The sequence below is a fragment of the Myotis nattereri genome (genome assembly GCF_964212035.1).
Source record: "Myotis nattereri genome assembly, chromosome: 2".
Taxonomy (NCBI): Eukaryota; Metazoa; Chordata; class Mammalia; order Chiroptera; family Vespertilionidae; genus Myotis; species Myotis nattereri.
In genome coordinates, this window is record NC_138076.1 from 181,418,895 (window position 1) to 181,445,503 (window position 26,609).

General features: G+C 39.0%; 1 protein-coding gene across 1 annotated transcript; it reads left to right on the forward strand.

Moving 5' to 3' along the window:
* Window positions 1-3,631: 3,631 nt before the first annotated feature.
* Window positions 3,632-14,551, forward strand: LMNTD1 (lamin tail domain containing 1; the record flags this gene model as incomplete). The annotated part of the gene is made up of 6 exons (XM_081084008.1): window positions 3,632-3,768; window positions 6,299-6,479; window positions 7,027-7,146; window positions 12,657-12,871; window positions 13,738-13,915; window positions 14,417-14,551. The coding sequence occupies 6 exons, from the start codon at window positions 3,632-3,634 to the stop codon at window positions 14,549-14,551; spliced, it is 966 nt and encodes a 321-aa protein (XP_080940134.1).
* Between the last annotated feature and the right edge of the window lie 12,058 nt (window positions 14,552-26,609).

Below are 26,609 nucleotides of genomic sequence, written 5' to 3' on the forward strand. Positions count from 1 at the left end.
CGATACAGTTCCTAGGGCAATGGAAACTAAAGGGAAAATAAATGGGACTACATTAAAATAAAAAGCTTTGCATAGCAAAAGAAACCATCAACAAAACAACAAGAAAGCATGGGAGAACATATTTGCCAATGTTATCACCGATAAGCGTTTAATCTCCAACATTTATAGGGAACGCATACAACTTAACAAAAGGAAGATAAACAACCCAATCAAAAAATGGGCAACAGATATAAATAGATACTTTTTGAAAGAAGACATAAGGAAGGCAAAGAGACATGTGAACACATGCTCAAAGTCATTAATCATCCGAGAGATGCAAATCAAAACGACAATGAGGTACCATCTCACACCTGTCAGAATGGCTATCATCAACAATCAACAAATGACAAGTGCTGGTGAGGATGTGGAGATAAAGGAACCCTCATGCACTGCTGGTGGGAATGCAGACTGGTGTAGCCACTGTGGAGAACAGTATGGAGTTTCCTCAAAAAACTAAAAATGGAACTCCCATTTGACCCAGTAATCCCACTTCTAGGAATATATCCCAAGAAACTAGAAACACCAATCAGAAAGGATATATGCACCTCTATGTCATACTGGCACAATTCACCATAGCTAAGACTTGGAAACAGCCTAAGTGCCCATCAGCAGATGAGTGAATTAAAAACTGTGGTACATCTACACAATGGAATACTATGCTGTAGTAAAAAAAGAAGGAACTCCTACCATTTGCAACAGCATGGATGGCCCTGAAGAGCATTATGCTAAGCAAAATAAGCCAGTCAGAGAAAGATAAATATCACATGATCTCATTCATTTATGGAATATAATGAATAACATAAACTGATCCAGAGACAGAAGCATTGATCAGACCATCAAACCTCAGAGGAAAGGTAGGGGAGGGTGGGGGTAAGGAGGAGAGAATGAACAAAGGACTTGTATGCATGCATATAAGCCTAACCAATGGACACAGACACCAGAGGAGTGAGGGCATGAGTGGGAGTGGGGGTGAGGAGAGACAATGGGGCAATAAGGACACATATGTAATACCTTAATCAAAAAAAAAAATTAAAATACCTTGAGTTCACAAAATGGTTCATAGGTTGGCTGCTTGTATGTTCTAGAATTGCTAGATAATTAAAAAATTCTAATGCATAACATGGCCTGCCCTTCCTCTTAATGCTACCAGAAAGATTAAGTAATGTCTTGGGTACTTTTGTGCCTTTAGGAGATTTAGGACTTTGGTAAGGAAAAGACAGACAGGTAAGAGAAAGAAGAAAAATAAAGTAGGTAAAATGGTGGCGAGAAAAGGAAAAAGCAATAAAGCATTTGGAGGAGAGGAAAATAAGAACAGGACTATGGTAGGAAGAAGTAAAGTTGTAACAGTTGCCAACAATGCACTCAGCAATTGCAGGCTGCAGGGTGTTTGTTCCTCACCATGTACAGGAAACTTTGAGGGTGTGTTCTAGTTTCCTAGAACGACGGCTGAGCTTGGAAACAGAAGACCCAGGTCCAAACTACCCCTCTACTCCCTACAGTGTGAAACACTGGGCATTTAGCATCTCTAAGTCCCATTTTCCACAACAGCAAAAATAGGGATTAAAATATCCACTTGACAGGGCTCTCCTAAGGATGACTAAAGGAGATACGAAGGATTTATGAAAATCACCTAGCACATAGTAGGTGCTCAATAAAAATCAGTTGTAAATCTGAACCTATCTCTAAGCACCTTCTCAGAGAATGGGCTAGATTGGGGCCTGTATTTCCATTACTCATCTATTAACAAGCTTTAAAACTGGAAACACAAACACACTGACTCCCTAATGCCTCCATTTCCGTCTACCATTCTGTGCACATTTACAGCCTGGCTGCTGCTTATCTATGTTTGATTTTGTTTGTGGCATTTGCCTACGCCTTTGACACAGAGGTAGCTGGGGTTTTGACCTACTGCCATTGTTGTCATATTCCCTGTGCTTCATTGTTTGCACACCTAAGGTACATTTTTTTCAAAGAAGCCTTCTAAGTTCACACTGACCTTTAGCAATAACCAGATCCATATGTGTAAAAGTGAAAGTACAGATTTAGATCTAGGGAGGGAATATTTTCTATCCTTTAGCACTGTATCATCATGACATGTGTTCTATATTTGGGTCAAACTGGGAAGGCTCCCACTATTAGTGGGGAAAAGAAACAAAAAATATAGTGGCTTCCCCTTGCGAGATGAGCGTTGAGCTAGGAAGTAGGCTTCTCCTTCAGTTACTGTAGGTTCTGCTGCTATTGGTAGAAGCCTGAGTTTGATGGGACTTGTTGCATTTGGTTCATTTCCATCTGTTTCTCCTGCTGAAATAATGACTGGGACTAAAAATTAATGGATCTTGATCTTCTTTCCTTTTAGAATACAAAGCCCCCCCACCCCACCCCAGGATGAGCTATTCAAAGGGCTGCTATATATTCTCTATTCCCAAAGGAATTTTTAAAAATTAAGTAAATACTTGATTGAGAATAATCAAATTGAATTCCAAACATTTCTTCTGAACAAAATACTTTGAGGACTCCTCTTTAGAAACTATGAGTTTAAACCTTTCCAGCTTTCACCTCACTCTGGTTTTGTTAAAGATACACAAATATAAATTGAACTCTAGATTGTGTTAATTTGTTGATAATTTTGGACCCAGGGTCACAATAATAACTATCGTTTATTGAGTACCAGCTAAATACCAGATATTGCTAGACACTTATCTACATTACCTTTAATTCTCACATCACCCTAACAAGGTAGTAGTAGTTTTCATTTTTATGTTCATGAAAACTGAGAATTGGAAAGTCTAACTCAGTTGGCTTAGTAAGTGACAGATCGGGGATACAATTGCAGGTCTTTCTAAATCCAGGACATATTCCTCTGTCCACTTTGTCATCATGCCTCTCTGTACTGTTACTTTCCCTTGGAACTTACATTATTAGATGTACTCTGCATGGTTCTCTCTGAAAAATTACAAAGCCTATTTTGTGTTTGAATCTTAGCGTGAGGATTTTAAAGGAGCTTATTTCCAAGAGGACACTAGAATCTGAGTGAGCATTACTTTATCTGTCTAATCAAGTATTTTAGTTGATGAGAGGACACATATCTTTATCCGGCAAAATTACTAACCATTAGTAGGAAAGGACTCATTTGAAGATTTAATTTATGGGTATGATTTGGAAGAATAAAGATGTACTTATATATGACATATCCAAATTTGAGATACTCAAATGTCTTACCTACTCAAAAATGTATGATGCTAATCAAGTAACTAATCTGTTGAATAGTCATTATGTTGATGATGTAATTGATAGTTTAAAACAATCTCTAGGAATTGAGTATCACTAAAAACAATCTCTTCCTGGTTATTTTGTAGCCTTTGGTTTAAAGTTTGTAATTATCTTTAATCTTCATTTAGATGGACAGTGACAGTAAAATGTATAAAGAATATAGTTTTGTAGAAGCAAAGAATAAAGATAGTGACTTTGGGTTCTTTTTAATATCCTGTTATTTACTTCTCTCTTTGTTGCTTCCCTCATGGGTTTAGAAAAAGTCAGCAGCTTCATAGCTCCAAAGAAAAAGACTCTGCTCATCCCTCCTTCGGAGCCAGCTATGATAGGGGAAGGGGAGGATTATTTCCTATCTTTGTTTGGTGATTCGAAGAAACCTATTGCGCACTCATTCAATATCAAGAAAATTTGGAGGCACTTTTCTATGATTCTTGAAGAAGTGGGCTCATCTAGATCCAGGTACATATTCTATTTTAATTATTTTATATTTTCTATTGGGATAGGAGTAATAAGTCAGTAGGAAGCAAAGTTTTAATCTGTTGTGCTGTGCCATGATTTCATCTAAGAAATTAGATAAAATATAATTGTTTCATGTTATGAGCAATTAAAAGAAATCAATATAACTTTCTAAGAAACTTGAATAATGAATGCTAATTCTTCAAAGATGCTAGAGGAAACAGCAATACATAATCCCTACAAATAAAGTCAACTCAATTACTGTATTCAAGGACTTTATTATTGGCAAGCAATTCAGGTGGACTTGGTATCTCTTTTTCTTCTACTAGGTTCTTGAGTTCAATACAGAAAGAGAAATGTAGACTTTTTATATTGAATTTATTGGGGTGACATTGGTTAATATAATTATATAGGTTTCAGGTATATAGTTCTATAATTCAACATCTGCATATTGTATTGTGTTCACCACCCAATGTCAAGTCTCCTTCCATCACTGTTTATTTACCTCTCCCATCCCCTTCCCCTCTTATAATCACCACTAGAGGCCTGGTGCACAACATTTGTGCACTGGGGGAGTGGGGGGGTCCCTCAGCCCAGCCTGTGCCCTCTTGCAGTCTGGGACCCTGCAGGGAGTGGGCCTAAGCTGGCAGGCAGACATCCCCCAAGGGGTCCTTAATGCTGCCTCAGAGGTGAGAGAGGCTCCCACCACCGCCCCTGTGCTTGCCAGCCATGAGCCCAGCTTCTGGCTGAGTGGTGCTCCCCCTGTGGGAGCGCACTGACCACCAGGGGGCAACTGCTGCGTTGAGTATTTGCCCCCTGGTGGTCAGTGCATGTCATAGAGACTGATTGTTCCACCGTTAGTCAATTTGCATATTAGCCTTTTATTATATAGCATATTGTTGTCTATGTCTATGAGGTATTTTTCTTTGCTTAATCTCTTCCCCTTTTTCACCCAGCCCGCAACCCCCTTTCTGACAATTGTCAGTCTGTTCTCTGTATCTATGAGTGTGTTTCTATTTTGTTTGTTGGTTTATTTTGCAATAAAAAACAAACAATCCAATCAAGAAATGGCGAAGGATTTAAACAGACACCTCTTCAAAGAGGACATATATGGCCAATAGACATATGAAAAGATGCTCAATGTCACTAATCATCAGAGAAATGCAAATTAAAACCACAATGAGACATCACTTTTACTATCTGAATGGCTATCATCAGTAAAGCAACAAGTGTTTGTGAGGATGTGGAGAAAAGTAAGCCCTTGTGCACTGTTGGAGGGAACGCATATTGGTGCAGCCACTGTGGAAAACAGTATGAAGTTACCTCAAAAAAATTAAAAATGGAACTGCCTCATGACCTAGTGATTTCACTTCTGGGTATATAGTCAAGGAAACACAAAACACGAATTTGAAAGAACATGTGCACCCCTAATGTTCATTGCAGCATGATTTACAATAGCCAAGATATGAAAGCAACCAAGTGCCCATCAATAGACACGTAGATAAAAAAGTTGTGGTACATATATACAATGGACAAAAACCATTTAATTCACTCATATGTGGAATTTAAAGAACAAAAACAAAGTAGAAACATTAACTGATAGATACAGAGATCAGATTGATGGTTGCCAAGGAGAGGGGTTGGGAGGTTGGCTGAAAAAGGATTTGGAAGTACCAATTGGTAGTTAACAAAATTGTTGCGGGGATGTAAAGCACAGCATAGGGAATATAGTCAATAATATTGTAATAACTATGGGTGATGCCAGGTGGGTACCAGAAATATCAGGGGAACTACTTTGTAATCAACATATTGTGTGGATTAGTAGTTGTATATGATTGTCTAACCACTCTGCTGTGCACCTGAAAATAATACAATGTAATATTGAATGTCAACTGTAATTGAAAAAAATTGTAGACATAGATATAATCTTTAAAAAGTGCCTGGCACATAGTAAGTATTGGTTATTATAATTGGTAGGGGTATATTTCATTTTTTAAATGATGTCTCTAATCCACCAAAGGGATTGTGACCCACACTCTAAGAAACACTAATTTATAAGTGTTCAGCCTGATCCCTGGTACATAGTAAGCCCTTAACACATTAGTAAGAAAAAATACCATCTTATCTCTGTAAAATATTTTGTTTGCTGAATTCTTTTAAGAATACAGTTGCTAGTCATCTTCATAATAACTTTATCAGAAATAAACTAAAATATTTAACTTTCCTCTTGATGTATTTCAGTTTCGTGTCTCAGTGGTTTTTTGAACAGTAGGATTTAACTAATGATAATTGCACCTTCCTATGGCACTTATACCTCGACACCTAAAGCACCTTTCAAGTTTCCTTTATTTTATGGAAAAGAGATGATTTTATTGCACAGATAAGCAAACAGAACTAAGAGATCAAGGCAGAATGTGTCCAATAGTGTAGACAGTTTAGGAATAACTTCCAAAGCATATTTATTACTCAGCTCTTCAAGTGAACTAAAGACACGCTCATCTGAAGGCACCTTATAATCTTTATATTTTTCTAGTGCTTTTGGAGACATTAAAATAGCAGAAGTGAATGATTTATTTGTGAAGCTCATTAACTCTTCCCTTAACAAAGAACTGGAGATTGGAAATCACATTCTCCAGCAAAATATGAATGGAAAACCAGACTCTCTGTACCATTTCCCTCCCAATATCACAATTCATGCCAATTCCACAGTAACAGTGAGTATAAGATATCAATACTACGAACTAAAATTGTACAGGAAAATCTCACTTACCCAGGTCAGATTGCGGCTCAGCACCTGTGGTTTCTTCATCACTTGCTCTCTATGAAAAATGGGGTGTATTGTTGGTGGTGGCCCATTGAGCCACGTTGTTCATCTCTGTGTGTAAGTTAATTAATACCATAGTTAAAATAATTCCATAGCTTTCTTCAATTTGTTGTAGAATACCTTGTGCTTTTATGACTTAACTATTAAGATGAAATCCAGAAGTTCCTAAAATTAAGCAAACATAATCCTTAAAAGAAAAGTTAAGAGAGTGTTTGCCTAGAGAACAGAAAACTAGTTGATACTGGAGGGTTTTTCCTCTTTCTTGTGCTTTCCTTGAAACCACATACAGTGTTGCACAGCGTGGCATTAGATATTATATACTCATTATATGTGAAGATCTCATATGTTGAGAAAGATAACATTGCAATCACCCTCTGACATTTACAAAACTGTTGAACTCTAATGGCATTTTAAATTAACAAACTATTTTCTTACAGGTCTGGACAGCAGCATCTGACAGAAAGCATCAGCCACCATCAGATTTTCTTTGGAAGGAAAAAGACAAGTTTACAACAAGCCCAAATTGTACAACCGTCCTGTGCAAACCTAATGGTGAGGTTGGTATCTGGTTATTAGCAATGCTTTTTAAATGGATAGCCTCCTTATGTTCTCCTCTCCTTAGCTCGCTCAATTATTTTTCCTTCCTTAAATTTTGGATAGAACTATCACTGACTGTCATAAAAAATCAGCAAATCAACAGCACCCTCTTCCCAGTGCTAATGTGCCAAAGAGCTGCTTATACTTGGCAAAAAGAATTTTGATATCCCAAATTTGAAGCTACTTCAGATTTCAGAGTTAAGGATAGATTTTATTTATGGTATTTAGCATGAAGAGCAGGATAAGAAAGGAAGAAACTCTGTACAGGCCCTTTCTATCCATGTATGTATTTTTCAAATGTTTGTTGAGATTTTTCTCTGCTCTAAGGGTTGCAATACCACAGGGTATCTGCTCTCAAGAACTAGAATTCCAATGAAATAAACTACAATCTAATTTGTCTAACTATACTATATTCACTATAAAATTATGTGTATTAGTAATAGGTTAGTAACCAATTCTGAATATTTGACAATTTTATATTTTCACTCTATCTTTTTCCTTGGTATACTATTAGCATAAATACATACACAAGGACTAACAGTAAAGTAAGGTATCTTTTTTTACAAAAAAAAAAAATCTTACTTCTCTTATAAAACTACTAGAGGCCTGGTGCACGAATTCGTGCACCAGAGGGGTCCCTCAGCCTGGCCTGCGGGATCGGACTGAAACTGGCTCTCTGACATCCCCTGAGGGGTCCCAGATTATGAGAGGGTGCAGGCCAGGTTGAGGGACTCCACCGGTGCACGACTGGTGCCTGGAGGAACACAGGAAGTTGGCCAGCTGGGGAGGGACCACAGGAAGGCTCCAGCGCATGTCTGGCCCATCTTGCTCAGTCCCAATCAGCTGGACTGCAGCAGCAAGCTAACCTACTGGTCAGAGCATCTACCCCCTGGTGATCAGTGCACATCATAGGGAGCAGTTGAGCGGACACTTAGCATATTAGGCTTTTATTATATAGGATTCTTTAGATTTTAAAAAAATACCTGCCTTTTTTTCTTAGCCCCAGTCTAACTTACTATGTCATACAACTACTAATCTACACAATATGTTGATTAAAACCTATTTCTGAGTTTCTTCTTGCTAGATTATACCTGATGACATAGACTTGCTAATTTATTAAGAGTCATTTAACCATTTGCCACAACTTTTTTGCAGCAAGGATTCAAGATCTAGAAAAGGGCCGTGCATAAACGAATACACTATACAAGAAATATGAATTTAGAAGACATGGAGGGTGGGCAGGCTGGAAACCTCCCTCTAGCAGGGAAGCTCTCTGACTTCTCGGTCCCTCTCGATTTTATTCACTTGAATACACATTTGCCCTTTAGGAATGCAAACAGGCATATCAAAGGTGAAGTTTGGTAAATAGTAAAAGGATTATCAGGTTAGGGAATTGCCTTCAATTATTTTGCCAACAGCAGGGCAATATTATGCTGATTTTCAGCCCTGCTGAATATTGCATTAATATGCTAACTACTTGTTTGTCTTAGCCTCCAGCAGGGCTTGGAAAATTAAATGGCTTGCTCAAGGTCACATGATTGGTAAAATGGCAAAACTAAAATAAAACCAGATAGTCCAACTCCAAGAATTTTTCTATTGCACTAAAAATAGCCTACAGGGTTCATATAGCCAACATTCCAGTGATGTAATTATTTTATTTTATCACATTAATAGAGGCCCGATGCACAAAATTTGAGCCCTTGGAGCCAGCCCTTGGAGCTGCAGCTGCCTCAGCCCTTGCAGGCCAAGCTTCATCCAGAAAGTTATCCGGACAGTCATTCTGCTGTTCGATCTAATTAGCATATTAGTATTAGCTCTTTATTTTATAGGATCATTGTCATCAAATATTTTTAAGTCCTTATGGTATAGAGAGAAATAAAATATTACTCTTGTCAAAAAAAATCTTATAATCTAATTGAGGGAGATTGCACTAAAACAAAATCATAATGTATTTTCAACAAAAATGTCTGTGAGCTACTAAAAGAGGAGAATCCCTAATTGATTACCTGAAGCAAAAGTGGGGTTTTCCTGTTGTGATCCATGAAATTGAACTTTTTAGAAAAGATTTTATCTTTTTCTTTCTCTGCCATTGGCCTAATCTACCTGAATTTGCCTGACATTGCCTTTATGTCTAGTTAATTTTCTAATCCAATCAGTGAAATCTGCTCAATCCAATCAGTTTTTCAATGGTAACAGCATAATCCAAAACTTCTAATTTAATGAACTAAAAACAGATTAAAAGAACAAGTAGACTATTAGGGCACACTTCAGTATTTAATTGCCAGGGTCCAGCCCCAGCGGGTCCAGGGGTTCCCAAAGGTGTGGACGGAGTCAGCGAAGAAGGAATGACACGGAGACAGCGTTCAGTTGATCAGCAGCCTAGCCAGGATCTCTAGCCAGGATCTCCAGCCAAGTTCGGTCTGGATCTCCAGCCAGGTTCTGTGTCCATGTTCTCTTGCTAGGTTCTCCAGCCAGGTTCAGTCATCAGGTTCTAGTCAGGTTCTCTTGCCAATTTCTGTGGTCAGGTTCAGTCCAGGATCTTTTGCCATGTTCTCACCAGCGAAGTTCTTCTGTCTCTAGAGAACGTTCTGTGTAGGTTCTGTGCCTAGGTTCTGTCTCTCTCTCTCTTGTTACATCTGTATTTATACCAGTTGATTCAATCCTATCAATCTCTATTACAAAGGTTAGGGCGTTTCTTATCTCCATTCCAGGGAGTAAGGATTATGTAGCTTAAGCATGATTGTTCATAGTTAAAGTGATTAATTACCCGCCTGGCACTTAGTTAAGAGGTTTTATTCCCTCCCTAACTTCAGGGGAAAATCCCTACCTGGGGAAACAATCTTTCTCAGAGAGGAGACCTTGGTTAAAACACATAGTGCCAAGAAGGTGAGCAAACATTTTAAGAACAGTATGCCATATATGCCAGGTCCTTTGAAACAGCAAGGATGCACCGGCTCCCGGCAAATTCCCCCTTTTTTATTTTTTAAAAGCAGGCATTAAAATGAAAAACCCCAAATGCTCTCTTGTATCCATTTTAAGAGTAGGATTGGCGCTTTCCGCTATTACCTGAGTCCTGATCTATCACCCCAGGGAGAGCTTGCCAATCCTGCACTTTCCCGGGGTGGAAAGGCTGCAGTGGGGTTAAGGATAAGGCTCCTTGGGCCTACCTCCTCCCATGCCTTTACATTTACCTTTCCTTCCTCAGAAAAGCATAGACATACTTCTTGTATAAAACATTCTGTCTGACTGGGAGTAACCTTAATTCCTCTGCTAGCAAGCATATGTGTTAAAAGATCAATACAGAGTCTTATTTCTTTAGACTCAGTATGGCACATCTTCTTAATCTAAGAATCAATACAGAGTCTTCTTTCTTTGGACTCAGTATGGCACATCTTCTCAATGTAAGTTCTGTACTATCCATCTTCTTACCCTACTTATCCTCTATAGGGGGGTCTGCAGTACCCTGGTGGAGTCCTATCCGTCCCGAGTGTGGGGTTCTCAATGGGGAGGGGGGTTTACCTAGGGGAATCCTGTTTCAGGAGTTCCCAAAGGTGTGGACGGAGTCGGCGAAGACTATCCACCCTCTTCCTATGGTGGAGTCCGATCCGTCCCGATTGTGGGGCGCTTACCTAGGGGTCCCTGTTCGGGCACCAGATGCCGGGGTCCAACCCCAGCAGGTCCAGGGGTTCCCAAAGGTGTAGACGGAGTCGGCGAAGAAGGAAGGACACGGAGACAGTGTTCAGTTGATCAGCAGCCTAGCCAGGATCTCCAGCCAGGATCTCCAACCAAGTTCTGGTCTGGATCTCCAGAGAGGTTCTGCTTTGGATCTCCAGAGAGGTTCTGTGTCCATGTTCTCTTGCTAGGTTCTTCAGCCAGGTTCTGTCCAGGTTCTCCAGCCAGGTTCAGTCACCAGGTTCTAGTCAGGTTCTCTTGCCAATTTCTGTGGTCAGGTTCAGTCCAGGATCTTTTGCCATGTTCTCACCAGCGAAGTTCTTCTGTCCCTAGAGAACGTTCTGTGTAGGTTCTGTGCCTAGGTTCTGTCTCTCTCTCTCTTGTTACATCTGTGTTTATACCAGTTGATTCAATCCTATCAATCTCTATTACAAAGGTTAGGGCGTTTCTTATCTCCATTCCAGGGAGTAAGGATTATGTAGCTTAAGCATGATTGTTCATAGTTAAAGTGATTAATTACCCGCCTGGCACTTAGTTAAGAGGTTTTATTCCCTCCCTAACTTCAGGGGAAAATCCCTACCTGGGGAAACAATCTTTCTCAGAGAGGAGACCTTGGTTAAAACACATAGTGCCAAGAAGGTGAGCAAACATTTTAAGAACAGTATGCCATATATGCCAGGTCCTTTGAAACAGCAAGGATGCACCGGCTCCCGGCATTTAATTTTCTCATGTTGAACACAGACATAATTATTAGTCCCTACATATGATTTTCCTGAAAATATTTGCACATATATGTTGTATAGGTACCACATATTCAAGAAACCAAAACAAACTCCAGCTTTAGTAGTCATAGGTCCCCTAAATAGTCTCACTTAGTATCTAGTCTGGAGAATGTGGTATCCTCTCTTGTCTCTGGCTCTGGTTCTACTCCTCATTTTCCCATCTCAAATTATAGTATTAAATATTTAGCATTTTGACTTATCAATATTACTAGAGACCCAGTGCACAAATTCGTGCATGGGTGAGGTTCCTTAGCCTGGCTGGTGATTGGGGCCAATTGGGGCCATCTCACCCAGTCCTGATAGGGGCCGATTATCGGGACCAGCCGGCCAGGGGTAGGGACCTTGGGAGGTTGGATGGCAGTTGGAGCACACTGACCACCAGGGGGGCAGCCCTTCATTGAGAGTTTGCCCCCTGGTGGTCAGTGCGCGTCAACCAGTTGTTCTGTTGTAACGGTCGCTTAGGCTTTTATATATATTGATAACTACTTTTTACTTAGTATCTTAACTAAATCTCAGAACATCCTCATATAGCAGTTCCCTACTACTAGTCTCCTTATTTTGTGCCGGAGGACTCAGGTACATAACAAGTAACTACCTGGCCTGAGGATATACAACTTGTGATTTTCAGAATTGGAAACTAAGGCCAGGATGTCTTGCTACATTCTTATGATGTTTCACTAGTCCATGCACAATAGGTAAGTGACAATAGGTTTGACTTTGAAATTTTATTGCAATAAGCCCATGTCATTTTTAAAAAACTCTAACTCCTGTCCAACCAGCATGGCTCAGTGGTTGAACATCGACTTATGAACTAGGAGGCTGGATTCCGGTCAGGGCACATGCCTGAGTTTTGGGCTCAATCTCCAGTGGGGGGGCGAGCAGGAGGCAGCCCATCAATGATTCTCTCTCATCATTAATGTTTCTCCCTCTTCCTTCCTCTCTGAAATCAATAAAAAAATATATTTTTTTAAATCTAACTCCCATAGTATTTGATATTAATGAATCATTTCTGTTAGGCCATTGCCTGGTGCACTCCTATTCACTGGAAGCAAGCATGGGAGAAATTAGAGTCTGACATTGAATTTCAGAGAAGCTCAGTAGTAAATGCAACCCCTCAAAAGCACATGTTTCATTGGCCAAAAGCTACAACTACAGCTAAAGAAACACTTAATCAACCTGATACTGAGATCTCAAACTACCAGATGGAAGTAGTTCCAGTTTTTCTTAAGAGGTAAAAGTTGCTCTTTTGTGTGTGTGTGTGTGTGTGTGTGTGTGTTGTTTGTTTGTTTGTTTAATTGAGCCCTTCCCACAATTGGTAACTGAGCAGGGAGGAATAACTGGGTCATAAGTAAATATATGATGAATAGGTAAATCAATAATGTCCAAAAAATTATTGAAAAGGACCATAAAACCCATAATAGTTTTAAAACATAAAAACACTCATGGTACAGCCTTAGCTGGTTTGGCTCAGTGGATAGAGCATCGGCCTGTGCACTGAAGGGCCCCAGGTTCAATTCTGGTCAAGAGTGCATGTCCAGGTTGCAGGGGGGACGTGCAGGAGGCAACCGATCCATGATTCTCTCTCATCATTGATGTTTCTATCTCTTTCTCCCTCTCCCTTCCTCTCTAAAATCAATAAAAATATGTTTTAGAAAACAAACAAAACACTCATGGTGCAATAAAAGCTGGCAATTTCCCATAGGCAATGAAGACCCGCCCCTATGACCCCCCCCCCCCCCGCCCCCACCACCCTGGCCATTTCACTTCTCGATGGCACTGCTGTTAGAGGCAGAGCTGTGAAGGGGTGAAGAGATGAAGTTATCACCACATCTTTAGCAGTGCAGAGGCAAAGGGAGAAGTGCCACATCTGGTAGCTTTATCTTGGGTCAAGAGCTGGCTGTGACTGAAGGTGCAGATTTTACTCACTTGTGGGCAAATGCTTCTGAGGTTGTGATGAAAGTGCTGCCCACAAGGTCTAGAAAAGCTATATTGTCTTGTCTTAAAACATGTCCGTCTTTAGTTGAGCTTTCTTTACTAATAATGTCACTGCATACAATGCCTTTTTAGTTCAATTTGGGTTTAATTTTCCTTTTACAGAGAAAAAGAAATCCCACCAACTCTTTTCATGAATCGCAGCCCTTGGTGCCACAGTCCCGATAACCCTGCTCATCCCCACTGTCCTCTGATGGGACCTCACAACGCCAGCATGGATGGAAGCCGTTTAAATAGTCTTCCCAGGCCTCAGTCAGCCATGCCTAATCCTAATGCAGCCCTGGTAAGTCAAATGGATCCTTATTCCAGCCGAGAGTAAGAGGGGTGTGTGTGTGTGTGTGTGTGTGTGTGTGTGTGTGTGTGTGTGTGTGTAGAGCTGGTAAAAAGGGGTTAAGTTGTAAAATACACTAAGTATTAAAAATAAGTCATATCCTCAAACACAGTTGGCCCCTAAAGGAAATATTGTAAACCATTCACTTACATTTGCTCCAGCACTGTGTCTTTATTGTTTAAATAACAGCAAAATAGCATGGCCAGCAAAAATACGTAGTTCTTAAAGTTTGGTCAAAAGGACATATTGTTTTTTATTAGGCAGGATAAACTGGTCCTACAAGTGATGCTATGCTAAAAAAAAATATTCATCTTTTCCAAGCATACTCTCATTTAATCCCAAATTCTTTTTTTAAACTGAAGTGTCTTACTTAAATTCTCTCAATAAAGCTTTTATTAAATTCTCTCAATAAAAGCTTGTGTTATTAACCCAGAATCTGTGAATGGATTTCAGGAATCCCAGGAATCTATTAAATTTGGTGCAAAAATGTGTTCCTGCATCGTGTTTTCTGCAGAGAGAGTCACAGGGGGTTCATCAGAAGCTCCCACAAGTGAAGGATTGATTAGAAGAACACAATGCCAGATCTGAAGCTGTGGAGAAAGGCCGTTTCATACAGTAGCCCTACTTTGGTGAGTTATCATAATTTGCAAACTTTTAGTTAGCAGAGGGTTCTTTTTGAAATGAAATCTTGGGCAGAGTCCCAGTGTATGAAATGGATAAAAGCAGACCTGCCCAAGTGGAAGAGGAGGCAGCAATTCCCATTATACCCTTCTCCTTCTTCCCTCTTTCCCTCTGATCCCTGAGGCACCTCCCTGGGATCATAATATTCTGTATACAACAGTATAAGAACCAGTTCAAATGCTAACATTTTACTGGGACACAGCACCCCAAAATAATACCTTTCAGCAGTGGAATGATGGAAATTTTGTAAATTTTATCCCATTTCATAAAATTAAGTATTCCATGTCTTTGTGCCTCAGTCCCTTTATCTGTAAAGTAAGAGATTTGGGTCTGAAATGTGAACTCTGTCAACAATAAGTCTTAAACACATATTATGTACACAAATAATACATATTATCGTATACACACATGCATCTCTTCAGTACACTATGACTTAGATTTGAGTTTCTGAAGAAGCACATTAATTTATGTTTTTCTCCAATTAATGATAGCCTTCACTCTATTACTCATTCTGGACAACTTGTTTTCCAAATCAATTTGACTTTAAATTTTCTTTTTCTAATTTTATTTTTTTTAAATTATAGTTTACATTCAATATTATTTTGTATTTAAATTTTCTGGATTCACCTTTCTACAGTGGTGGCAACTCACCTTTATTGTTCAATAAGTTTTGCTATTCAACACAAGACATTTCATTGTATGTGTATATTCTATAATAGTTGCTTTGTTACTTTCAGGGCCTCTGTTCATCATTATATACCTTTTTCCTTTTTTATTTATTAAATTTTCAATGTGAACAGCTATACATCAGAAGTGTAAGAACTTTTCTTTGATTTCAACTATGAAAGGTGGCCCTAAGAGGCAGATATTATGAATAATTAGTTGATGATTCACTGGATTATAGCAATCCTTAAATGATCAGTTCATTTCTTTGAAAGAATATGTAACTGATCCTTCAAGGGAAAATTACCTAAACTGTTAATTATCCAGTCTCTTTTTAATTTGCCTACCATTGAACTATTTGCTATCATTAGAGCACTTCTCAATAACTGACAATGAAAACAGAAATAAAACAAAAATCCATCAGTTTTACTCATAGGTTCTTCAATCCTGCTCCTTTCCCCCTACACTAAAAAATAGGTTAGTTTGCTGAGTCATGGAAGAATCTTAGTTGCATGTGACTCATCTACCTGGACATCATTGCCTTGTGTTTAAGTGTGCCTCTCAAGTACATTATAGCGGAGCCTAGTGACTTAACAGTAAGGATAGTTTTAAAGAAGCATCTACACATTGTATGCCTAATCTTTATCAAGCAAACTTGTGTTTTTAAACATGTTAAACTATAGAAAGTATGGAAGAAGTCTGATGTGAAATTGGAATAAGTCATTCTGGTTCTCATTTTTATATTTTAATTCTCTATAAATGGATCCATGAAACATAATTAATGTGCTTTTAATCACACAAATGCCAATAAATATAATGCATATCACATAATAGTTGTTTAATACATGTTTGACGAAGCACAGGCAGAAAAGGAGACACTGCAGGTTTTCAAGCAGGCGACTCCTAGAGTTAGATCTGTCCTTTAAAGAGAATTTTGGAAGCAGTATTGAAAATGAAGTGGAGTGAGAATTATTCTAAAATCTAGGAGGAAAGAAAGAAGGAGGGGAAAATAGAGGAAAGACAAGAAAAGGAAGACCAAAGCAGGTTAGGAAAAGAGATTGGTGACAAATTGGTTCTGTAGAATTGTAATTTGACTCCCAAAGGACAGGTGACAGAGAGATTGGGGCAGAAATAATATTTAAGAAATGAAAAAAAGACATCAAGCCATAGAATCAAGAAGAATAAATCTCAGCATATTTAAACCACACTAATGCATATTATAACAAAACTTCAGAAAACCAAATAATAGAAATCAGAAATCAGTGGAATGATATCTTCAATGTGCTAAGAGAACTACTATCCTAGAGTTCTATACAAAGCAAAAATGTACTTCAAAAAGTGAAAGTGAGCCCAGCTAGTGTTGCTCAGAGATTGAGTGTTGGATCATGAACCAGGAAGTCACAGTTCCATTCCGGGTCAGGGCACATGCACCCGTTGTGGGCTAGGTCCCCAGTGGGGACATGTAGGAGGCAGCCAATCAATGTTTCTCTCTATCTATCTTTCTCCCTCTCTCTAAAATCAATTATATATATATATGTATATATATATATATATGTATATGTACATAAATAAAATAAAATAAAAAGTGAACAAAGACACTTTCAGGCAAACAAAAACTAAGAAAATCCAACAACAAAGTCACACTAAAGAAATGTTTCAAGTAGAAAGGAAATAACCCTAGAAGGATGCACAGACATACTGGAAGATGTGAAGAGAAATGCAGAGTCAAAGCATAAAAAAGCATAAATGAATATTTACTGTACAAAATAATACTAATATTGTCTTGCAGGTTTTACAATTTATATAGAATTTTACATTCATGACAACCCTAGCCCATCCTGTATAGCTCAGTAGACTAAGCAACCTACCATGCACCAAGTGGTCACTGGTTTGATTCCCAGTTAGGGCACATGCGTGGGTTGTGGGCTCAATCCCCAGTACAGGGTATGCAGAAGGTAGCCGATCAATGTTTCTCTCTCATTGATGTTTCTCTCTCCCTCTCCCTTCCTAACAAATCAATAAAAACATATTTAAATTAGTTTCTCAGGGCTACTGTGTCAAAGTACCATAAACTTGGTGGCTTAAAACAACAGAAATGTATTTTCTCACATATCTGGAGACTAGACATCTGGGGAAAAAAAAAAAAGGTGTCAGCAGAGCCACCCCCTCTCTGAAGGTTCTTGCCTATTCCCAGTTTCTAGTAGTTGCCAGCATTCCTTGGTTTTTCGTGGTCTGTAGATGCATCACTATAATTTCTACCTCCATGTTCACCTGGCCTTCTCATTTGTGTGTTCATATATCCCTCTTTTTATAAGGATGCCAGTCACTGGGTTAGGGTCCACCCTAATTTTATATGATCTCATCTTAACTTGATTACATCAGCAAAGACCCAATTTCCAAATAAAATCACATTTACTGTTCAAGGGATTAGGACTTCAAAATATATTTGGGGTAGACATAGTTTAACCTGTAACAACAGTAATAGCACAAATGTTCAGAGAGGAGTAAATGGAGTTAAAGTACTCTACATTTCATGACTTTTTCAATAAGTTGTCAAAGTAATCATTTATATTACACTTTAGTAAATCAAGGATAATGCACGTTGGAATCTAGGATAGACACTAAAAGAATAGTATACAATTGTCATGTTCATATGTATCATACGTTCATTACCATTCAATATAAAATATATTCTAATTTTCAATATATTCTTCTTTGATACATGGGTTCTTTGGGGATAATATATCCCCCAAAAAGTGGGTTTATTTAAGGAATGCAAAGTTGGTTTAAGCTTTGAAAATTAATCAAATTAATCATCTTAGAATAAAAAGGAAAATGATATGACTGTCTCAATAGATACAGAGAAAGCATTTGATAAAATTTAATATCCATCCATAAGGAGAGAACCTTAGAAAATTAGTATTTGAAAGAATTTCCTTAATCTGACAAATAGTATCTACAAAAGTCCTAAAGCAAACTATCATTTTTAATGGTCTGTAGTGGATATTTTCCCCTTAAAATCCAGATCAAGACAATTCTCCTTATGATGACTTCTGCTCAGCACTGCACTAGAAGTCTGAGTGAGAAAAAGGCAAGAAAATGAATATATAAATATACCCCATAATCCAGCAATTCCATTCCCAGGAATTATATATGACTGAAAAATATGTACATATGCATACCAAAAGACAAATACAATAATGATCATAGCAACTGCATTTGAAATAGCCAAAAACTAGAAGCAACCAATTGTTTGTCATCAATATGATGGATAAATAAATTATGATATATTAATACAATCTTTTAATCAATGAAAATAAATGAACTACTGCTACATGCAGTGACATCAATGACTCTTATAAGCATACTATTGAGTGAAAGATGCCAAGCAAAAAGAGTTGAATATTGTATGTTTCCTTTTATATAAAATTTTAAAACATACAAAACCATGGTGTTAAAGGTCAGAATAGCAGTTATCTCTGGGAGAGGGAAGGAAGTAGCCTTTGGAGGTTACACAAAAACTGCTTCTAGAACACTGACAGTGTTTCATTTCTTGACCTGAGTGGTGTTTACATGAATGACGGTTTTCATCATGCTGTGTAATTATGACTTGTGATCTTCCCTGCATGTATATTATACTTAAGTAAAAGTTTATTTTTAGAAACTTGATGACAAGAAAAGGAAAATTAGAAAGGGAAGACAGCACAGTGATAGTAATGAGCACTGACAGCTTATACCCTGAAGAGGAAGGAGAAAGAAAACCTAAAAAATATAGGGTGTCCCTCAAAAAATTTATACACACTTGAATAGCTAATAGTTCTAGATTCTATTTTATTTTGAAAATGAAATAGATTTTAATAAACACTGCCTTTATAATTATTCACAGTGTGTGTATATATTTTTGGGGACACCCTGTAGATCGATGAACTCAAAATGAATATTAATAATATGAGGCTTATTTAGCAAAGGAGAAAAATAGCCTTACCTGAAATAAGTCTGAGCCTATTGTTATATTGCAGTGTATTGGAAATTAATTTTAATAGAGTTCATCATAGCTCAGTCATTTCCAGGGTCCTCTGTGGCAGAAGTGGCTAGTTACTGCCCCTAAGTCATTGTTCCTTTAGACCAGGGGTCCTCAAACTACAGCCCGCGGGCCACATGCAAATACAAATATTGTATTTGTTCCTGTTTTGTTTTTTTACTTCAAAATAAGATGTGTGCAGTGTGCATAGGAATTTGTTCATAGTTGTTTTTTTTTAAACTATAGTCCGGCCCTCCAATGGTCTGAGGGACAGTGAACTGGCCCCTGTTTAAAAAGTTTGAGGACCCCTGCTTTAGACACAAGACTCACAGGCCCAGGGACACCTAGACACATGACTGCCAAGAATGAGGCCCATTTTTCTCAGTCTCTCCTACAGTTAGGCAGGATTATGTCTACGTTCTGTACAATGGAATGTGAACTGAAATCATGTATATAGCATCTTACCATGCCCTTGGAGTGCATGTGCCCCTGTGTCTCCTCTGGACCCCAACAAAAAGAGCTGGAGTTGCCATCTTTCAACCCAGAGATGAGGCCATGTGTTGAGGATGAAAATGACATTCTACATGGCACTCCTGTGTTGGCACTTCTCCAGATTGTTAGTGAGAGAGAAAGACCCTTGTTTAAGCTGTTGTTAAGCTGTGCCTGAACCAGATGGCCCCCACAGGGTCACTACCATTTAGTTTCACTTAATAGGGTACTGGTTAAAAAGAAAATAAAAATCTCATCCAGGAAGGGCATTTTAAAGTCAGTTAGGTAAATTGAAATATAGACTGAATATTGGATATCAATAAGTCATGTTCTTTTCTAGGTGTGCTGATTGTGTTGTAGTTATATTGGTTGTTCTTAGATTCATACAGATATCTGTACTTAGTGTCTAGTGGTTTAGTGCTATAAGCATAGGTAGATAATACGAATATGGCAAAATACTAATTCTTGAATCTGGATGATAGGTATACAGATTTGGCTGTATTATTCTTTCATATTTTGTGTATGTTTGAAATTTTCGCAATAAGAATTAAAAAAAATAAAGTTATTACTTTTTTATTTTTAGGGCTTTTTTGCTAATCCTCACCTGAGGATATTTTTCCATTGACTTTCAGAGAGTGGAAGGGAGCTGGAGAGACAAAGAGAGAGAAACATCAGTGTATGGGAGAAACACATCGATTATTGCCTCTCACACACCCCTCAACTAGGGCCAGGGATGGAGCCTGCATCTGAAGTACATGCCCTTGACCAGTAATTGAACCTGGGACCCTTCAGTCCACAAGTCAATGCTCAAACAGGCTAGGGCAAGAAAATTATTTTTGATAGAGTGTAGTATGCACTTGGAGGTACTAGTGCACAGAGCCAAGCACTGGCCACAGTATGAAAGAATAGCTCTTGGGAAGGGTTGAGACCTTTCACAAAGCAGATGTGTTTGCATTGTGTTGCCACTATTGTTCCTAGACCTAGAGAGAATGCACTTTCTTCTTGCTGAGATTAATCTTTTGATAACGTTGTCAGTCTTCTTCTGTAATTCAAGTTAAATGACAGAAACTCGTCTGAAGATAGTATTCTACAGACATTGCTTTAAACTAACACTGGGTGTGTGCACTGTTTGGTGCACTTTATTTGCACATGGTCTAATATACTTTGCTTGTCATCTGTGATCCATAGTGTACCCTGCAGTGAGATTCATTTTAATTGTGGACTCTACTGTTGCTACTGTCTTCCATGACAATGTCATTATAGTAATGAAAATAATGTTCCTTTGCGTCTGCGGGTTGCTGAGCCACACTACAAAAGCCAACCTGTTAGAGAATCAATGAAACTAGAACATAGATAGCATTAGGTAGGAATGAGACATTTAAAATCTCATCAATGTAAACTCTCTCTCAAGGTCACGATTATGGAATTTTATATTAGCGAGACTGTGGTCAGTTCCTCATCATACTTCAATAGAACTGGCTTATCTGTTCCTGGGATCAAAGTATTTTTTCCCCATAAGAACATGTTCCCAATCCATAATGGTAACAAATGGAAGAAATACAAGTTTGAAATCAATTTTTTATGTGTCCTCCATCTTATAGTATCTGTTCTGTGTACTGATGGTTCTACCCGTATTGCATTATTAAACTTATCAGATTAAGAATTTGGAATATTGTATGTTACATCTTTATGACTGGGTAGATTTTTAGTTAATGTTGTAACTAGAAATTGTATAAACTGACATATAGAAATTTTAAACAAAAATAAAATCTGACTAACCTTAGAAAAGGCCAATTACTTGGACCTCTTACAATCAGACTGAATAGAAAATAATGACTTGAAGAAGCGCTGCAAATTGCCAGGGGTTTCTGCCCATTATTTTATTACTAGAGGCCCGGTGCACAAAAATTTGTGCACTCGGGGGGGGGGGGGAGGGGTCCCTCAGCCCGGCCTGTGCCCTCTCGCAGTCTGGGACCCCTCGGGAGATAACGACCTACTGGCTTAGGCCCTCTCCCCAGTGGCAGAGGGCAGGCCCAATCCCTAGGTGCAGCCCCTGGTCGGGCTCAGAGCAGGGCTGATTGGGGAGTTGGGGCGCCGCCCCCTGTCATGCACAGAGCAGGGAAGATCAGGAGGTTGCGATGCCACCCCCAGTCACACTCAGGGTAGGGCAGATAGGGAGGTTGTGGCCCCGCCCCCTGTCACACACAGAGCCGCAGGGCGATCAGGGGGTTTGGGCACTGCCCACTGTCACGCTGATCCCGGTGCTGGGAGGCCTCTTGGCTCCACTGATCCTGGTGCTGGGAGGCATATTACCCTTTTACTATATAGGATAGAGGCCTGGTGCACGGGTGGGGGCTGGCTGGTTTACCCTGAAGGGTGTCCTGGATCAGGGAGGGGGTCCCCACTGGCCAGCCTGGATGAGGGGATGATGGCTGTTTGCAGCTGGTCACACACCCTTCAGGGTGGGGGTCCCCACTGGGGTGCCTGGCCAGTCTGGGTGAGGGGCTGAGGGCTGTTTTCAGGCTGGCGGGTGACTGAAGCTCCCAACCTCTCCTTTTTTTCGTGTGTTTTTTTTTTATTCTGGGCCAGCTTTAGCTCTGAGGCTTGGCTCCAGCTCTTAGGCCTCCACCGCTGAAAGCAGGTATCTGGTTTGTTTGGGTTCTATAATCGAAACACTGTTTCAACTTCAGCTCTGAGATCCCGGCTGGCTGAAAGCAGGTTTGTGGGGTTTTGTTTAGCTTCTATATTTGTAACATAGTTGCTTAGAGTTGCAGCTCAGAGGCCGGCAGCAGCAGGCGGGGAATATTGGAGTCTTCCATCACTGAAGCCAGCAAGTCTCATGTTCGCTTCAAGCTGCCTGGCTGCCGGCTGCCATCTTGGCTGGCAGTTAATTTGCCTATCGCCCTGATTAGCCAATGGGAAGGATAGCAGACGTACAGCTAATTACCATGTTTCTCTTTTATTAGATAGGATTAAATAATAGCATCCAAAAAATTAGGAACTTTTTTTATAAAGGAAAATTATATTACATCATATATTTAAGGGTAATGATTTCTTTTATTCTGTTGCTTGCTTTCAGAAATTTTAGATTATAATATCTTATATTTCTGAAGACATTTCTTTTGGTAAAGAATAAACAAGTGAAAACCATTGATATGTCTTCTTGAAGCTGTAATACAGGTGTCTTTAATGCTCATACAAAGAATTTCAAGATATTAGTCCTTTATGATTGGATCTTTGATTTCAAAACATTTCAACCTTATAAAACAGAAACATTTGAATCAATTGCCCTTTAGTTATAAAAGATTATAATCTCATTTATAGAAATTTATATGTATATAATTAGTGAGCCATTTTGTTACACAAGTAAGAAATGTTATTCAGGAAGTCAGAGTGCCCACATTAATGTTACCAGGTTTGAATGTCTCAGGCTCAAACAATGCAAGAAGTTGCCATCACCCACCCTCTGATATTGAAACAAACACTACCACTACTACTAATCCTGTCATTAAATTTCAAGAAATGACAGATGGGAAATTTTATAAATGTTATTAACTTTATAGTACTTTGCTGTAGAACAAGTTTTCAGGGTGTAATTCAAAGCCTTCCTCCTCAGGCTAGTCAGTCTGGAAGGACAAACATAAAATATTTACAAGGTCTGTTTCATGCCAACAAATTGCTCCAGAAGATGGGAAGTGATGGGCTAGATTTTTCCTATATCTAAGCCACTGCCTGTGGTAAGGAAAGTGTCTGGGCAGCGTACCTATATTCCAGGTCCATAACTTACTATTCAGAAAGTTTACACCATCATGTGCCAAACAGCATCCTGACTCATTGGATTCAGAAACTCAGTAGTGACGAAGGAATAACTGTGTTAACCAGAAACACTGCATTTTTTGTTCATGTTCCTTGCAGTTCACATTCTTACATCCAGCTTCTGGTTAATTGTTTCTTTGTAATCAAATACTGACAGTCCACCTTGATAATTCTTCCTCTGAGTTGCAGAGAAAACGAAAGGATTAGGTATGGCCGAGAAGCTTTTACTGTAGTTGTTTGTTTTGTGTGGTTTTTCCAGAGAAGCTCATTGTTGTCTGTACTTAAGGTTATTATTTTGCTTTCTTGTTTTTTTTTTATTTCACAGGAATAAAAAAGCATCTCATTTCTGGAGTAGAAGTAATTTGTACTTGGGAACATTTGATGGGGCATTATTTTGGTTTGATACACTAGTCTTCTATGTCAAAATTACGTTTAAACTAAGTGACTTTCAATCCTTGCTTAAGCATACAGAGGTGAGGAGGCCCCATCTCTGTCCCCTCATTCATCATCGGGGTGGAGTGGCTAACACGGCAGGCTCAGCAGCATCTGCCCCTGTCTACACACCATCTCGTGCAGCCCTCCCGATGCAGCCCAGTTCCTCTGCCTCCCTCCACTAGCTACGTCATCGGGAAACTTTGCTGGTAAAAATTATTCTGCAACCTCAGTTTTTAAAATATACCTTCCTGATGGACACTTATGTCTTGAAATATGTTATGTAATAGCTCATTGAAAACTTGGACTTAATAAACAAATGATCCTTGGAAGGTGTTTTTAATCTACTTGGTTTAAGTTACCATTAAATAATGTTCTTTTTAAAAAAAATTGATTTCAGAGAGGAAGAGAGAACTAGAAACATCAATGATGAGAGAGAACCATTGATTGGCTGCCTCCTGCACACCCCACACCGGGGATCGAGCCCACAACCCAGGCATGTGCCCTTGGCTGGAATTGAACCCGGGACCCCATGCACCACTTGACCACCATCACCCAGCTCTGCTCCCCCTCCCTCTGGCCATGACCACACTGTTGTCTGTGTCCATTGCCTCTGAATATATGTTCTTTGGCTAATCTCTTCACCTTCCTGCATCCAGTCCCCTCCTCCCCCGCCTCCCACATACTCCTCGCATTTGACCTCTGTCAGTCTGTTCCAAGTTTTCATGTCTCTGGTTTTGTTCATCAGTTTATGTTGCTTTTGGAGCCAGTTTTTGTCTTCCCTGTTGTATGATAAACTTTCTAAGGCTGCGAAATAAGGAAATGTCACGCCTTTCCTTTTTGCCCTATATTCTCATTCTGTCCTTGTTGATGGATAAGTAAGAGTGTTTGAAATCCAGAGTCCCTTTAAATACTCAAAAGCAGCACAATTCTGCAACTATGCCAATACATTTTAATTCCCATGAGCCACAGATTACTTATAGCATAATAGAATTATTCTGGTTAGCGAGACTGCAGATGCTCTGTAGTTATGTATCTTTTAAATGGCAATGAAAGGAAAGATTAGGAACTTTGGCTTCTGCTATTTCGTTGATAAATGGCCTTCTAGTGTTTAACTAGTCACTTCCAACGTTGCCTCATCATTTTTTTATGATAATATCAACATCTAAGTAATTGAGGAAGATCTCAATGGCTTTCCATTTTACAAGGGGTGTGTTTAAACTCTTTCCCCAAGAGCTGATGACAAGGTGAGTTTTTGGTCAAGGATTCCTTTGCGAGAGTATCCTTCTCTAGTTGACATTTTTTGCTGCCCTAGTCCATGACTGATACATTTTATATTTTCTTGCTCCTTTTTCTGACTAGGCTTTAGTTCATTCCTTGGTTTAAGAATAAAGCTACAGCCACCTAATCTCTAACTTGTTGGTATCCTAGACTCTGCTGGCACAAATGACTTAATTGTAATGCTCCACACAGCCGACTGATCTTTTAATGGTCCCTACCTACATCTGTGTACCAACCTCTCCGTTTTTCTCAGATTGCTCAGATGTCTAATTTCTTTTGGCTCACCTCTTTCTAGAGTTTTTCCTAATCGTCGTCATCTATTTTCCGAAGGTCACCTACTCTTTTACAAGTTCACTCTCTCCATTTCTATAGCATCGTTATCCTTTAACTTCCAACTTCCTAAAAATGGTTACAAACTCCCCATTCTTCTGAGAAGCTTTTTTCTCAGGCACTTCTTTTTGTTTATTATGTTTTTATTGATTGGAGAGAGAGAGAGAGACATCAATTGGCTATCTCCTTCCTGCACACCCCCTACTGGGGATCAAGCCTGCAACCCGAGCATGTGCCCTGTTTAGGTATTGAACTGGCAACTTCTTGGTGCATGGGACAACATTCAACCAACTGAGCCACACCAGCCAGGGCATCTCAGACACTTCTTAATTGGATATTGAGACTAAAAAGGGATTTTTTCCAACCACCTATTTTTAGAGCAAAAGAAACTGAAGTCTGTACAGATAAGTTACCAAAATTCACATAGTAATCAACCACAGAGCCAAAGCAACCCCCAACATCTTTTAACTACAAAGAGTTAGAAAATCCAGCCTTGGCCCTACTGATGTAATCTCCCAGAGGTTAGAGTTGTATCTGCACTGGTACCCTTTTCCTCCAGTGTAGCCCTAAACAGGATATAGTTGAAATGGAAAGTACGGTATGTGAAATCTGCCACAGACATTAGCAACCAGCACTTCTGCAATTCAATTACCCTTCACTCTCGGTAATCAGAAGGGCATGTACCAAATATCTAATCTAGATATGAGTTGGAAAGGGGTCATTTTATTATACACAAAACAAGGATTTTTGTTGTTGTTGGTTTAGGTTGGAAAGATATTTTTAATCCTCTCATTAAGTATTGAATAATAATTTTGCCAAAGATTTTTAGCTTTTGTTAAAAATTATTACTGCATTATTACTTTACTTCACTACTGTGGTCAAAAATTTGTTCATTGATCCCCTGTGTGGGAGATTTGTTGGTAGGTTTGATTT